This window comes from Streptopelia decaocto, assembly GCF_964273445.1.
Source record: "Streptopelia decaocto genome assembly, chromosome: 16".
NCBI classification, from domain to species: domain Eukaryota; kingdom Metazoa; phylum Chordata; class Aves; order Columbiformes; family Columbidae; genus Streptopelia; species Streptopelia decaocto.
Window position 1 is genome coordinate 4,598,299 of NC_138671.1, and position 16,489 is coordinate 4,614,787.

Genomic DNA, 16,489 nt, shown 5'->3' on the forward strand with positions numbered 1-16,489 from the left:
GAAAGCACAACACATTAATTCCAGTCTTCCCCAGCTTTGCCCCTTATGCTATTTCTCCTGTGTTTTAGGTATGGCAGCCCTAAAAGGATTCTTAATGCCTCTGCTCATAACAATAAGCCAAGCAGTCTTATTTCAGTGTAGGCTTCAAATAGGCAAAAACTGCCCTATATCAGCACACATCCTGAACGACTCTATCCCCTTAGGAGTCTAGCTTGTGCTTTCAGGAAAACAACAAAAAGCCTGGATAAAGTTATTTTATTTGCTTGATTTTAAATATAAATTCACTTAAAGGCATACAAATTATGATAGCATTTTTGTGACTTGTCTAACTCAGCAGACACAGCAGATTTTTCAAATTATGTAGGTGAAAATGGGGAGGAAAGTTATGAAGTGCTTTTGCCCTTTCTGAGCAGGGCTGCTGTATCACTTACCCCAAGCCTGCCAGTAAATGAAATGCTCAGAAAAGGCATTAAACTCATCCCATCTGCGAGGAGCAGAAAGGAGCAGCTGGGTGCGCCAGGATGATGCACACGCACAAGATCACACCAGCTCAGAAGCTGCTGATTAAACCATAACTTCCCGCAAATTTGCAGCATCAGTGCCTGGCACAAGAGGTGGGAAACAACTGGCCGCCTTTCTGTTAGCTCAATCCTGCAGCAATAGAAAACATGAAATAACGAAGCTAGTAGAAATAAGGAAATGGAAACCTGTTTTGCCAGACCACACTGAGGAGAGAAGGCTCTCTAAAGCCTTATTAGCAATAAATTCGGCCTCAAAGGAGATACTAATACTTCTAAAAGGAAGGGTGCCTGAAACATTGCCTGAGCAACAGCAGCTCTGCAATCACATTCTCCTGCAGCACAGAAAGTGCCACCCTAGTATTCTAGGAAATAAAAGATCCCTCTGCTTTGCTCGGGAGGATAAAGACAAAGCCCAAAACAAGAAGGCTGCCAAGGAGAGGTTTCCAAAGCACAGCAAGGATGACAGCTCAGCACCCAGCCTGGGGGGATTTAGTTCCTTCTCACTGACTCTCACAGTGCTACACACAAGTTGCAGGAGGGAAACAGGAGAATACTCTCCCCTTTTTCTTAGCTGGAAAAGGTGTGAAGTCAGGGACAAAGCAACCAAAAAGCTTGAAGAGCAACAAGCTGCTCCACACAGAGTTTCACCAGCTTCAATTTAAAAAATAACAATAATAAAATATCCATCTACTGCCTAGTACAGCAGCATTGCCAGATCGACTGTTTCTCCCTTCAGTGTATTATCACACGAGTTATTTCGGGACAGCCTTCCAGGGACTATAATCTGAACCAGTGCCCTTTTCTGGCAATACAATGCATGAATGGCAGGACAGTGATACAATCAACTTGCTTGCCACATGTGTCTTCTCCAAACCACCACCTTGCTCAAGGAGGCCACTAAATCTCCAGGAGTCCTCTTTGCCTCTACAGATCAGAGGGGAACAGCATCTTCTTCTAGGGGTAAGTGGGCATGAGCCTGTTGCCAATGTGAAAGAAGATGCTGATGGAAAAAATAGATACGAGAGCAGACAAGGATCACAAAAGGGAATTCAGAGTTTTATTTCCAAAAAAGAGCAACGTAATGTTGAAACAAAAATCAAGTTCAATTAATTGTCCTCTGATTTGAATGGCTACAAAAATAGATTCTACCCAAATCCATAAAGCCAGTTAACAGTACCATAACAAACCCCAAAATTACTCATTCAGATACCACATACAGCAGTCACAGGAATCTAGCATATATTATTCAATGCTTTCTTTTAAAAAGTAAATTTCTAAAGTGTTTCCATTAAAACTGAAATACGCATACGATTTTAAAAAATTGTACAAAAAATAATTTTAAACCAGTTGGAGGTAACAGTGTGCGTTTATTAAAATCCTGCACCAAGGCAGTAACATTTATAATTTAAAACCCAGCCCAGTAGAAAAGAGAAATGTGCAAACATTTAAAAGTTAGATGTACTCAGAGGCTTGTGGTGCATCGGACCTGGCGATCCACTTCTGTCCTAATGCAAGGCGGGCTCCAAGAGGAGATGTCTCTAATGAGGCACTAATTGGAGAGGCAGAGGCAGGCATGCACACGCATGCAAGTTGCAGCTCACTAGCCTGCGATGCAGGGAGCACTGGTGCCCTCTCCCCAGGGACGGTTTGCCCAATCAGTAGTGTTATGGCACTCAATCCAATGCCAAAATGTCAGTGATGAATTCTGGTCAATCTGCTTTGGGATAAAAGAATGCAAAAGCCATTTTAGGAAACAGTTAAAAGCTAATGAATTGATATACTCAACAGATTATTGCTACGAGCTCTGGCTACCTCTCCAGGTTGCTTTATGGTAAGGTTAAGAGTCAGCCAGGAGCCTTCAAAAGATTTTTATCTCTTCCTTTAAAACCAATGCAGCATATTCACTCGTGTGGTGCAAGACGCTGAACTGTGCTAGTACCTCACAGCCAGCAGATTCCCAGCCTGAAAATTCAGACCAGTGCTCTGCAGTATCACAAACCATTTAAATAAGCTGAATTTCTTAAAAAAAAACCTTAATTCCACTTTCTGCTTCCTTTGGCTACTTCACCGCGCCTGAAATACCCTTATTAGCCTCACCTACCTCCTCCATTACTTAGTCCGTGTCCTAGCGGACTTCTTGCCAAATTTCTTTCTGCATAGCTCCTGCAATGACACAAGAAAAGATTCATTATTGCAATGCAGTATCATCCCATCCGCTCCCAGCTGCTGACAGAAAACCAAGGTTAGGTAGTGTCCAGAGAAGTGCACAGAGCAGAGCGTGTCAGGCAGTCACTTATCCTTACACACCAGCAGTTACCAGTCCCACCAAGCTTCCTGCATCCGTGGCAAACAGGAGTCCTTTGCCTACACTTCCGTAGCCCCTGTCACCTGAACATCAGTATTCCAGGGAGCCAAGGTAAAGCCCCGCACCCATGGTGGTAGCTTAGCTCTATTGTATAGACAGAATGGGAGCAGAGATACTGAACACGTCCAAGTGACAGTGTCAAGCCCAGATTAAAACTCCAGAGTCCCATCCTCGGCCAACTGAGCCCGTGTGGCCTGCCCTTAGATCAGTATGGGTTGACACGTATAGAAACCTGTATGCGAATACTCAGAGTCCTGTTCCTTTGGGATGTGGGAATGTGATCTCTCCTGCTTTTCGGAGAGAAAGAGACAAAGCATTATTCATAAAATATGTCAAGGGACAACGCGTGAAAGAGAACCTGCCTCTCTCTTCCTATTGCCCTTTGGTAGTTTGTGGGACACATACACTATCAGATTCCAGCAGAAGGATCCCTGCTGTCACGTTGGGCATCCCCCAGCTTTCCACTAGAAATGCCCTCCCTCACCAGCCCCACTCATTAGGAGTAGAAATTGGTTGATACTCACCCTCTGCCCCCCTCCAGAGTACTCTGGATCTCCTTCAGGACTTCTGGAAAGCAGAGGGTTAAAGCAGTGAGCCAAACCAGTGCAGATTTGCAGCCCAGCCACATTCCACCTCCTGCTGAACAGCCTTTAAAACCTGCCTCCCACCACTCAGAGGGCAGAGCTTTATCATCATTGGTAAAATCCTAATACTGGTGAAGAGGCAAACAGGCTGGCACAAAGGACTGCGACAGTCATTTGCCAGAGATGTTACCAGTCCCAGCGCACCAGAGCCCCTAAGGAACAGTCTGTTCCAGCTGTTATTTTAGACAAGTCCTATTAGAAAGTAAAGATCCTTCTCTTATCACACAGTGAATGCAGCTATGTGGAACAACCCCTGCCTGAGGGCACGACGATCTGTCCAACCCCTCACTTCTACCTATTCATGAAAACCCAGTATTTCTACCAGTCTTGTGTAATTGCAGATCCCTTGGGACCGAGTACTGGAACCCACAAAATTCCCAGCAGTTTTCTTCTTTTTCCACCCAAAAAGGCACCTGCCCTGTCGGTAGCAAGATTTCATCTCACTCACTTTCATCATTGAGTAAGGCATGTTCCATCAGCCTCCCAGACTTCCTTTCTAAAAAAAGAGCAGGAAAAAAAGCTTTTACCTAACAATATTTTCCCCTTTTCATGACATATGTGCAGTTTTGGATACCCACAACTGGAATTTTTTTTCCCCAAAAGAGTACCTTTTGACTTTACTGAATGCTTCACAACTAATCCTTAAAACCCCTCACACATTGAGTTGTATTTTCTAGCAATACTCGCTTGGCTAACAGAAGGTCTCATCTGTAATTTCAAGCCTTATCTTCCCACAGCCTTTTCCTTCCAGCAGAAACTTCATTCTATCCCTTCAAGGCAACCTTGCCACATGCAACTTACTTTAGAACTAGCAACTGCTGTGTCCAGGCAGGTCACAATGCTTTCCTCGTGTCCCTCCTTTCCCCTTTTTTGGGGGGGAGGGTGGGGGGGGGAATATCAACTGTAGCAGCAGGAAAGATGTTTCAGGGTTTACATGTCACCATGCTACATTTAGTACAGTTATTTTTTTGCTTACCATCTTCTCCATGGTCACCCGAACTCCTTCCTGACCCCCTAGAAAAGGAGACAGAAAACAAACACTGACTCAGAGGCACAGGGGTGAAGAGAATTCTTATACACTGCTGGCAGCTATAAGACACTCCAGTGCATGCTAACTAAATGGTTTGTTGAGCAAGAATGTAGGAAGGGCTTCATCACATGTTGGTGATGCAGAAATCTGGAAGCACCAGAGAACTTTTCTAAGCTTTTGGACTAAAATTCCTATAGGATGTCTGTAACGGTTGCATTTCCTCATGCCAATCCATCTAGGAATGGTGTTAAGAAAGGCTTCAAAGACTGGGGTATTTTTGTTGGTTTGTTTTTGAAAGATGACATCCTCTATAAAATACAATACTGGAAACAGTCAGGTAGGTCTCACTATTCAGACACAGTCAGTGTGCAAGGATTTACAGACTTCACCTGGATTTTCTTGCAGCATTCTCCACGCCAGACTTGGTGTGCACATGATTGTTGCTTGTAACTTCCAGCATGTCCACAACACACCGAGGCTCCACTAACCATTTGGTAGAAAGGGAAAACCTCTCAAACTCCGATGGTGAGATCAGATAGAAACCTACAGACAATTGGGAATTTATAAGCGATCCTTTGTGTTTAGCAGAAAGGGCTTGTGTTCCCTCCTATCTAAATCAGGAGGAATCATTGAGCAAGATATTACCCCAGTGTCCCAAGGACTGGTTAGCCTAGAGACTGGGCCATTGACAATTACATTGAAAGATAAATTGTACAGTCTTGTGCTGACACTTACAGAAGCTGCCTATGGGTACCTATGGGGCACACCCAACCTTTTAGCTGAAAACCAGTGTATTCATTAACAATAATGGAATAAACTCCCTTCTGCTTCTGCCAATTCATGTGTCAGTACCTGTTGGCAACTGGTACAGGACAGAAACACATAGTGGACATATTTACATAATATGCACATGTATACAAGGCCAGTTCTAAATATGAAAATCTATAATGCTTCTCCCATTGTCTCAAACACACAAGTCAGATGATTTGGGAGAAGCGCACCTTACCTTGGCCATACTTGGTGAAGACGCAGGACGCAATGCCGCTCACATCCTCTTTGCGGATACAAGGGAAGCGGATCTGTAACTTGAGGAAGGGCAGCGAGATGATCTGAATATCTCCCAGGTTAGTCAAGACAGCCAGGTCATTTTCGCTGTAATCGTCAGTCTTGCAGCTGCCAAAGTTTGCAACCGTCACCTTTCGTACCCTACAGCCTTCCAGAGCCGTCAGCTTGAGCTTCAGTTTGGAGCTAACCTTGGGTAACGTGAATACCTGCCAATAGGAACAAGACACTGACATCTCTTTCCTGCACAACAGCAGCAGCTGCACCCCAGGACATCTGCTGCTCCCTCCTTTAACAATGTTTTCATTCACAGTGAATACACACAGGTGTAATCTGAGTCAACCTGGCTCCCTGCTCAGGGGCCAATAAGCAATCAGCCACAGTCGGTGTTAGAATCTGTCTCTGTTCTGGCATCAAGCAGTTTTACCCTTTAGGCTGCAAACTGCATTCCCCATTTAGTTCTTTCAAAACCCCACTGTATTCGGCCACAAATTATTACAGAAATAGAAGAGGGTTTACACTAACTGTGTGCTCTTCCACACTAAAAAGCCAGGGCCAGCCTACACCAAGCTGCTTCAAGTCTTCTGTTCCACGCTGACTAGTTAGCGTGCAAATCAATAAGCTTTTTAGTTGCTTCACAGAAATGTCTACCAACTCCTGTTCCTGTACTAACCAGAGCAAAAGCTCTTTCGCAAAAACAGAAGCAGTCTTGCCCAAAGAATATAATGTAATATAGCAATTAAGTTTCTGCGTTCAGCATGTGCATCACTATGCTGAATACCCAATTTTTCAGCACAAACTGATTTATGGACTGTGCCAAACAGAAACACTGTCCCAGGGGTGTTATTCAGCTACAGAAGAATAAGCACTCAGAGTTATCTTTCCACTGAGCAGTGCTCAGTGCTCCAGCAGATTTTATATGCGGTCCATACAAACCTCACGGGTGATACTTACCTTAAATTGCTCTTCGGAAATCACCAGCAGCTGATGGCTGCCTTGCATATCAGGACTCTTAGAGAGGTCATGTGCTACTTCTAGAGGTTCTGGGAGGGGAGTGCTGCGTCCATCCAAGACAAGTATGCCCACAACAGGAGCCCTGTGCATCAGCTGAATCTCTTTGGCTAAATGAGCAAGATAAAGAGGAAAATAAACAGAAAAACCACAGAGGAGTCTGGTCAGAGGTGCTGTGTTAGAATCTCACAAACATCCTCTCAAAGCTGGAAACCTATACAATGTGCCTACAGAAACCCTGCCTAAAAAGATTTAGTAGTTAAAGTGTATTTGGACTGAACTGGCTCACGTTAAACAGTAGCTATTGTTACTTAAAGATAGCAAGCCCAGCTGTCAGAATAAGCTACGATGTGCACAGAGGCTTGATTGTGAACTTCAGTGGCAGCTGACGCAAAGTTTAATTTTTGAAGTCAGTAGGAAATGGGGCCGAGGCACGTCAGGCAGTGCTGGAGCTCACTCCTCAGTTCGGTTGCTGCAGTGAGCGTTGCTTAGCTCAGACTCTGCTACAATTAGCCCCGCACTCACTGATGAACAGCAGTAATTGAGCTGCCTTGCTTTTCTGTATGTAGCTCTTGGTTATACGGGTGATAGCTCATCTCAACAGGCCCGTGCTCTCATGAGGAACACTCACCCTGCTCTGCCCTGACAGGTTCATCCATCCTCCTCTCCGCAGGAGGAACGCGCAGACAGAAGGCGTAGACTGTGCCTCCGTTGGTGCCTGCCCACAAGGACGGGCAGTGGCGGGAGCCTGGAGCAACAAGAAGGATCGTGAGCAAAGCACCATCTGTGACATCCTTGGATAACTGCTTTCCACCAGCTATATGCATCCTCCCTTTGTTACATCCTAAATATCTTTATATCAAGGCTGACTTGCCAGAGGAACTACAGGTTCTTTGCACTTCTTCTCCCAATACATGTCCATCAGCAGCCCTGACAAAGGACATGGCAAATAAGTAAAGGGAACAGAGTGCTGTTTCTATCAGACACCACAATTGCTGCATCCATTTTCCACATATTTGTATCGCAGATGAGCAGAGTAAACGCATGCATAGTATCAGTTTGGGCTCTGATGCACAGCCAGCCACCCCTCACCAGAATGAAAAGGCTCTGCTGGGGGCAGGGGCGAACTTTAGAGTAATGAAACAAGGAAAAACTCATACTAACAAGTCAGATGTCATTCTAGCCCATTTGAAAACCATACATAAAGGCTGTATCCAAAGATGAACTACTTGCCATAGATTAGTCAGCAGCCAGAATGGCTAAATAACAATTCTGCATGACAACATATGCTCTCGCTCTACATTAGTTTTTCAGCATAGCACAAAGTAGGACACAGGAGGTGCCGAATTTTCCTGGCAGTAAATCCTAATACATTCCTTGGCAGAAGGAGGAAATAACCATTTGGAAGAAAGGAAGAGGTGCATTTTCTACTCACTGTCTCTCAAGAAGGTATCAGCAAAATATAAGGTGCGCACAAAGCCAGTGAAAGAGTCTTCTGCAGATCGGGCTTCAATCTTCCGCTGGACTGGAGCCAGTTCCATTTCCTGCAATGCGTCTTGGTCAAATTTGGCATTTGCTTCTTGCACCTTCAAAGACAAGGAGACATTTTGTCAGTCAGGCAAAGACAGAAGGGAGAGACAGACAATAAAAGTGGCAGCAATTGAAAGGGAAAGAACCACCAGTGAACGGGTATATTCTGAGTCATACATTCAACTACAGACAGCACGTTTTCTCTAAAAATGTGACTATTTTATCTAACAGCAGCATCAGAAGTTGTCATTTTTGTCCTTTAACCAGTAACTGAAACTACTGATACCACAACAGAACTGCAGACTAGCTCCTGTGCTAGGCAATCTAACCAGGGCTCTGCATCTCCAAGCCACAGACAGGACCCCAAAAAGGTGGACCCCTCACCTCTACGGCATTTCCACTACCTCCTCGTCGCTTCCTACTGGACACGCGGCTCCTTCTGATCCGCCTGAATGATTGACGGAGGGACTTCTTCAAGGATTTCACCCGAGACAGTGGGCCTTCTAAGGCCAATTGGTCACTGGGATGCAGCGTACACCTGAAAGAGGGAGACAGTAGGCATGTGGTCACCTCCTACTGGGTGACAATCACTCCCAAGAGTCCAACAGGACACACACAAATGTCGGAACATGCTTATATATTCTTTAAGACCTTCAAGGACAGAGTCTAATGAGGCAGGGCTTCTCACTACACTGACTGCTCTTGAGAAACTGCGTAGCATGACTTGCTTTGTTAGCAATTCCAGACCATCCTTAACAGAGGATTATCACAGACCTCCTGGAAAGAGGACACTTACTTGACAAAGACCAGTCGTTTCTGTTGGTGGTCAAAAAGCCCAAAACCATGACTAGTACCAAAGGCTACAAGCTTCCATTCAGAGTGAAGGGCCAAGGAGGTGACCACAGCTGGTGGCTGACATTGGACAAGGACAAATGGCTGAAAACCAGCTTCAAATCGAACAGGTCCATCTCGAGTCTTTAATTTCTCATGACCTTTCCACCGATAACCCTCTTGGTCCTGCAGGAGATCTGCTTCAGCGTGATCCACAACGTGTTCTGCATCTTCGTCGTTCAGTTCCATCACCAGAACCTGCAAGGAAGAAGACAAACTTTGCTACAGCTTTTACAGTTGAAGCAGTCCTCCAAGCTGCAGGCCTTCCCAGCAGCTGCAAACCTACAGCTTCTCTCAGGACTGACTAAAAAGCATTAGATAAAGTCTAAAATACAGACTAGAGAAAGCAGAGGACCATGAAACAACATTTCCAGCAAATGAATCACTATAGAAACAAGTATGTCTAATTTTAACACATCTCCCAGTTGCACTGTGACCACCTGCACTAAAAGCAAAGGTTTCTGATAACTGTTTACATTTCCATACCTGTCCTGCTGTACCAGCTACAGCCAAGTATCCGCTGTATTTACACAGGTAGATCTTCTGGATCCCAAGTCTAGGATCATCACTATAAGGGTCGAAGGTACCAACCTAGGCAAGAGAATACACAGTGGCTGGTCTTTGCAGATGCATTAACTAGGGCAAGAATTTAAACTTCTCATGTTTCCAGAAAGCTTCCACAAGCAATAGCTATCTCACCTTGCGAAGTGGAGGCCACTCATCCTCACCCAGGGTGTTCATATTGTCATTGGGATCAGCATCTGTGAGAAACACTCTCACTGTGCTTAGCTTATAGAGGAGATGTAAGCAGACACCCGATGCATCCCAAAACCGCACAGTGCCGTCTTCATGCCTGTATGGAGAAGGGTTACAGAAATACACCGTAACAGGAGAACAGTAAATCGCCCAGATAATGGTGATAAAACAGAGGGGGAAAATACACAACTAAAGCTTAAACCACAGTGTTTACAAAGACCTGAGCTGTGGTAACTTAGAGCTTCAAAAGAGATTTTTTTGTTTGGGTTTGATTTGGTTTTGGTTGAGGTTGGTTTGTTTGGTTTATTTGGTATTTGTTTTTTGTTTGGTTTTTGGTGGTGGTGTTTGTGTTGGTTTTGTTTGTTTTTTAATCCAGTTTGTTCCCAATGATCTGACACCAGCGTACAACTTAAGATGATGCCAGAAAGCACTGAAAAGGAAAAAAAGCTAAGCACATAAAGGAACAACTCATCCTGATAAAAAAAAACTATTACTGGGAGGGAAGGAAGGAAATCAAGCTTTAATCCTAGTTCTCCAGGTGAAAATTTGCAACATTGTTCTAATGTAAGGGTTAAGGACTTCAAACAACTTGCTGCATCAAGAATGAAGTCTGAAGAACAGCCCAAAGAAATTCTTAAAAGTACTTTGAAAAGGAAATGATACATTTTTATGTGATGAGACCATCTCTTGCTAGCTATTTCCACCACTTAGCCAGATCTGTTCATGCTGATCAAAGCAGACAGGAGTCCAAGGTTCTCCTTGGACACTGTAAGGCAGGGAGAAAAACGCTTCGAAACCCGCAAGATTAAGCTCCGCTTTCCATTGCTCCCTTTGAACCAATCTGGATTACTGCCTGCACTTCTACACTGATGCTTGTGGGGGGAACAGATCAGAACTACATAATCAAAACTACTACATCATCATCACTGATGCTTGTGGGGGGAACATCAGAACTACGAATAAACCAACTTTATAGGTTATCTGTGGACATCACAATCTGTTGGCTCAGAAGTAGTAGAATCACTCAGCTTTCCAAAGCCAGCGGCCCAGCTTTGCAAAGCCATATTGTACAGTTGCAGCCTTCTCCCTACAAGATGAGCAAGACTTGAATCTCATGGGAAAGCTCCAGTTAATTCAAAACAGAAGAAGAAAAACTGCAAAGGGCCCCTTGATGGTTATCAGTTAAGTACATACCCTGTCAGCAGCAAGTCCCTCTGCGGAGGATCTGGAGCTATGTTGGTGCCACCATCAATCGGCCACGGCTACAAATACATTAAGGGAAGACTGTGATTTCCTAGGCAGCGACAGTGTGAAGAGAACATGCAGTCAGCAGGAGAGCATGAACTTCAGTGCAAGTGGCAGTGAAACAGTCCATGCTGTTAGTTTTTGTTTGGATTAGATGTTCCTGTTTTGACACCAGCTGTGCTTTTTAGAAGATATTCTACACATTTCCTCAAGAAGCTGTGCTGAAAGCTTCATGCTTCTAAACAAGAAGTTTGTTACCACTGACAGCTGGGAACACTCAGATTTTCCTTCTAGCTTGTCAAAGTCTGAGAAAAATATCACATTTTAATCCCCCAGTGTGAGCAACTGTACTGGTGGTGCTCTGGGAAAAAGCCTCTCTCGACCCTATTAAGAGGCAGAACAACGTCTGGTGGGACTCATCCCTCCACACGCAGTCGGCAGCACAGACCACCCACATTCCGAGTGGTAGTGCTGCTCTTAAATGCATGGGAACGCATATACATTTAAAGCTGCCATACCATGTTTGAGTAGTGAATGTTCTGCTTGCTCCCAGCACTGATAATCCTCTCCCACAGTTTCAGTGGGATGTTGGAGACGTGGTGTGAGCAGGTGATGGCTGAGCAATGGAGAGACGCCAGGTACGGAGGATGCACTGCTGGCCAGCCCGCAGTTTTCAAGTCTATAACTACCAGCTCTTCTTCTGCCAACACCACCATAGCAGAAGGGTCATCAAACTCTGCAGGAAAAAGATTAATTGAGGCTGACAAAATGACCGTCCAAGGTTAATAGATACAAGCTTCCTGTAAGGCTTATTTGAAAACTCTTATCACAGAGCTCTACACAAACATTTTTGTTGGCAAAACCTCTAAATACTTCTCTGTTAACTGGGCCTATTGAGGCACTAATATTAATAGATTTCAAGATACTAACAGATTTACTGTGAATTTATGTTTGTTTACACCACTCCTGGGACTGTCGGAGTGACTTTTTAATGGATTCCACTGCAAAATTAATTAACAACATACATGGCTAAATAACACAAGTTCATATTCAGCATTGGAACAGCCAGAATTCAAAGGACTTTACCTACAGCTAATTAACAGCATGGGGTGGACAGACACACAAACACCCCAGCAGTGACCCATTTAGTACCGTGTTAGGCCACAGCCCATTTAGCCTAAGCTGCTTAAACACAGTAATGCCTGGAGTTCTGCAGAATGCTTCTCTGCTTCAACTGACAAGTATTTACAATTCAGCTCTTACTTTGCATTTTTCCTGCTTCTCATATGTTGGGACACATCCTCTGGACTTTAATAAAGAGTGTGCACATCACCTAATATATATTCACATGTACATTAGACAAGATTACAAACAAATCTGTTAATATAACTTTACAGATGACACCTGACACAATCAACCAATTTAAAATTTTTCATTGTAACTAGAATTAAAGTGGAAAAAAAAATGTTGCCTACAAAGACATTTTGGCAGTAACGTTCATGAGACAGCCACAATAGCAACTGCTGGGGAAAACCAAAGCCACAAATCAGTTCACACCAATGATTCACACACCTACAGAAATGTAAGCGAATGCATAGCTGTAATGTGGCCCATGGGGGTGCTGTGATAAACAGGGAGCTGTAAGCAAACTGGCAGCTTTTCACTGTCCTTCCCTTCTAACCTGTACTTCTACTTCCCTTCTCTAGTTGTTTGACTACCTGCAATATACTTGCAAGAAGGCATGTCTATAAGCAAGCACATACCAACGCTCTTCACTCAGCAAAATTAACTTCAAGTAATTAGTACTTGGCACCACTCTAGTTAGACACCCCAAGTTTCACCTCTGACTGGCCACAGCCATAACACACCACTAATCAGTCCCATTTATCCATTAAAAGATGTTTTATAGTCAGTTTTACTTTGCTTTCTTATGTGCCCCCATTTGCAGTTACCTAAAGGACTTCTGAATAGAACAAATAATATCATACCTGTACTACATTAGGCACTCTGCTGCTGCCAATATTAACCAAATATACTCTGTTTTAACATTATTTTTCCCCTGCAAAGGGACACATTTGAGCTCAATCCTTATGGCTAAAACCTATTTTAAGTTGCTGAAGTAGCAAGCATAGTCGAATTTGTCATGACTGCCATACGCTCACCCACCTGCTAATTAAAAAAACAAAACCAAGAAAGGTTAGCCATTTAAAAATTGTTTCCACAGCACATTCAGGGTAGTGGAAAGTCACCAGCTACTACCGTGCTGTAATTTAATAAGCACAAAGCTTATGTGTTAAGTGGCTTTGGTATACAATTAATGCTTTGGTATTGCCATTGCAGGGAAGACTGCTTAAGGGCAAACAAGGCAAGCTGCGTAGATCCACTAAGCTTAGGCAATCAGCCACAGGGAAGCTCATCAACCACAGAAACCTCATTTTAGTGTAAAAAAACTTCCTTGTCGAAGTGCAACAGCTTCGGCTTCCTGTAGCAGCTCCTCTCTGCACCCACTAGAAGTCGTGTTAACCAGACAATTCAATCCTTGGGAAGTATAATAAAAAGCCTGTTAAGTTCAGTTACTTCCTCCTAAAGGACTTCTAATCATATCCAGAAATTGAATTTCAAGTAGTCAATCTCTTACCTAAAAAACTCAGTATTTTTTTCATCTTTAACGCTTCTGTTCTTTCATTTAGAATCTCAGCTCCAACAACTTCATAGAAATTAAAAGGGTTTCGTTTCTTTAATGGTAAAAGCTAAACAGTACCTCAAGATAGACTTGAAGGTTTAGACCTGTAGGTTCTGGACATGTAGAAGATGCTTATAAAAGACAGTGTCGTGTAGGGAAAACCTGTGATAACAGACATACACGCAGGCACTTCATCTCAGTTACATTCTGCCTGTTTCTTTACTGGCTTTTCAGTGACTTGAGAGGGTTTGTTAAGGTCCAGGGAGAGAGATGGGGTGGAATCCAAAAGCTGTTGCTTTATTCCTGCTTTCCCAAGTGTTCCTGCCCTGGCTCTGTGGTCTGGTCTGCCAACCTGCCCCTACATATTCGGATGCCCACACCTGCACAGTGTGGAGCTGGGAGCTGTCACCGCCAGCAGCACACAAAGACAGATAGGTCTGGAAACTAGTCTGCCAGGTAAACCAGAAACCAGAAAGATTCTGTAACAGAAGATTTGCCTACAGGTTCCTAAAAAGCATCTAAACTCCTGCAGTTTGGTCTGATCCAACTTCCAATACTGTACAGTCACGGAGCTTGTAGACACCAGCAGCAGACAAACAGTTCTTGGGGAAAATGCTTTACAATTTCATGAAAATAAATAATATTATGGCTACTGTGTAAGTAAGGGCAACAAAGCTCGTCAACAGAAGCAAAAATCTGACAAGCTCCAAGCAAGCTGTGGAATGAGCGCTATTCAGTTTTAGAGCTGTTTACATTCATGTTCACTAGCAGTAAGTAAATTGAGTTCTCTGTATACTGACCCTTGCACCTTTTGCTGATTTATTACCCAAAGCCCTGGTCATAAATCCAGGTAGTAATTAAAAGAAACAGTGTCTCAGTGGGAGTAAATTCTGTTTTTAATTATTGCCTCCTTTGAAGTGCTATTTCCAAACAGCAATATTCAGATCTTCATTTCATGACCTGGTTATGTCCAGTGTCCAGCTTACACAGACATGAGCCTAAGAGATCTTTTCTCATTAATGGAGTAACTTAAATTGTTGAGGAATGTACGGCATTTCTAACCAGTCCATTCTTCATGCCAGTATTTCACATTTCACTTTTAAATGGCAAATCTCTTCTATGGTTGGACTCAATCTTAAGGCTCTTTTCCAAATGAAATCATTCTATGATTCTCTGTTAAAGTCTCAGAAAACCCCAAAACAACTGACCTCCTTATCCCATTTCATGCTATTTATACCAGGCAGATTTCCACACGCATACAGCTACTCTAATTCCTCAGTAATGCCCTTTCATCACATACCTGCAGTAGGCTCTGAACTGAAGATTACAAAGAAGTCTATCACCCGTGACGTGAAGTCAAAGGCTGTTTGCTGACTGCCATGGACCACAGAGATGCTGTGCCGGTCACCATAGCTGGCCCGGGGCATCCCTCCTTGGAATATAATGTAAGGAAGCCTTAAGAGAAAGACAGAGTTAGTGGTGTATACTGAAGTGAGAAGTAATCAAAACTTCAAAGACATGAAGCAAGTCAAACTTTTACAAAAAATTCTTATTATGTTACTCTAAAGAAGGGCTCTTAAGGTACAGACCCTGTAAATGCCTTTAAACAGAACAGCGTGAAGGGATACACCACAAACTTACCCATTTTTTGTTGTCTGCCAGTAGATCTTGGAGATGGCCTTACAAGGAAAGGGACCTTAAAAGAACAGAGTTATTTGCCATAATTCAATAAGTGTATCTTTACATTAAGAAGTTTCTTACTCTGCCTCACCCAGGTCAGCTCACTCTCCAGGTCAAGGGGAGCCACCTGAATCAGTAGGCACCACCACCACCTCCTCAGACCAAGCCACAACAGACAAGCCTTCTAGAATACATTGACCACAGCACTCAGCAAAACAAGGCTTAGGTTCAGGGGAAGTTTTGAACCACGTTGCTGATGGCTACAGGGATGGAAGTGCTGTTGTAGAAGCTGATTAACTAGAAAGGGTTCTTAAAAGCATAGGCATTCCTGAAGCTAATGTAAAGGGGATAGAGTTTTAGAAGCTTCTATATGCTTGAAAGATGAGGTCACCCGCATTTGATGGGTTTCAGCAAATCAGAGGCATCATTTCCTCACTGCTCAGGTCAACAAAAAGTACACTCAGCTCACTATTAATTACAGAAGATCCAGGCAACTCCTGCTGAACAGGACACGAGCTATAACAAAGAGCTGAATCACCAGCACCCTTCTTCATAAGGGACACTAATTTCTTCAACACATTTGCTCTCCATGTTCAAGACAGACCTCAAGATCGTAAAGGAGTTTAAAATCCAAACAAAAAAAATGGACTGAAAACCCTTAGTCTAGGCTCACCACCCATTCATAAGGCAGCTGCGCATTTTGTCATTAGGATTAAACACTGGGAAGAACACAACTTAAAATATCCCACACAAGCTCAAAATTAGTTTGCATTTAAATGAATATGCAAGAATTAAATCTCACTTACTGACCATAAGGCACAAGGGTTTCCAGAGGCTCAGGCTGCCTGTTGTCACTGGATACTGGCCACTGCGTGTAACTTCCATCATAGTGACAGCTAATGAATTTACTGCCGTCCCTCTGCCAGTAGAGATTCTCCAGTTGCTGAAGAGGAAGACACACAATGACTGCTCTCCAGACAGCTGTTAACCCCCCCAAAACCAATACATTCTTACTAAAAAAAGCAGCTTTGTTAGGCTTGCCCTATATCTACTTGTCTTCGGAGTGCTCTG

At 43.6% G+C, this 16,489-nt stretch overlaps 1 protein-coding gene across 8 annotated transcripts in view; it reads right to left on the reverse strand.

The window, feature by feature from the left end:
• Nucleotides 1-1,558: 1,558 nt before the first annotated feature.
• Nucleotides 1,559-16,489, reverse strand: part of LLGL2 (LLGL scribble cell polarity complex component 2) — a 33,778-nt gene continuing 18,847 nt past the window's right edge. For 6 of the 8 annotated variants that reach the window (XM_082066960.1, XM_082066956.1, XM_082066957.1 and 3 more), the window contains 19 exons: nt 16,229-16,361; nt 15,380-15,434; nt 15,039-15,193; nt 11,574-11,791; nt 11,005-11,072; nt 9,754-9,907; nt 9,541-9,645; nt 8,960-9,252; nt 8,548-8,701; nt 8,069-8,219; nt 7,265-7,381; nt 6,577-6,743; nt 5,567-5,831; nt 4,950-5,103; nt 4,507-4,544; nt 3,979-4,026; nt 3,411-3,453; nt 2,623-2,684; nt 1,559-2,238 (listed from right to left, as the gene is read on the reverse strand). In XM_082066960.1, the coding sequence (XP_081923086.1) occupies nt 2,231-2,238; nt 2,623-2,684; nt 3,411-3,453; nt 3,979-4,026; nt 4,507-4,544; nt 4,950-5,103; nt 5,567-5,831; nt 6,577-6,743; nt 7,265-7,381; nt 8,069-8,219; nt 8,548-8,701; nt 8,960-9,252; nt 9,541-9,645; nt 9,754-9,907; nt 11,005-11,072; nt 11,574-11,791; nt 15,039-15,193; nt 15,380-15,434; nt 16,229-16,361 (2,388 nt within the window). In that variant the 3' untranslated portion in view covers nt 1,559-2,230. Of the gene's footprint in view, nt 2,239-2,622; nt 2,685-3,410; nt 3,454-3,978; nt 4,027-4,506; nt 4,545-4,949; nt 5,104-5,566; nt 5,832-6,576; nt 6,744-7,264; nt 7,382-8,068; nt 8,220-8,547; nt 8,702-8,959; nt 9,253-9,540; nt 9,646-9,753; nt 9,908-11,004; nt 11,073-11,573; nt 11,792-13,474; nt 13,594-13,693; nt 13,852-15,038; nt 15,194-15,379; nt 15,435-16,228; nt 16,362-16,489 lie in introns of those variants that run through there. The other 2 variants (XM_082066955.1, XR_014185506.1) reach the window with 2 other exon arrangements.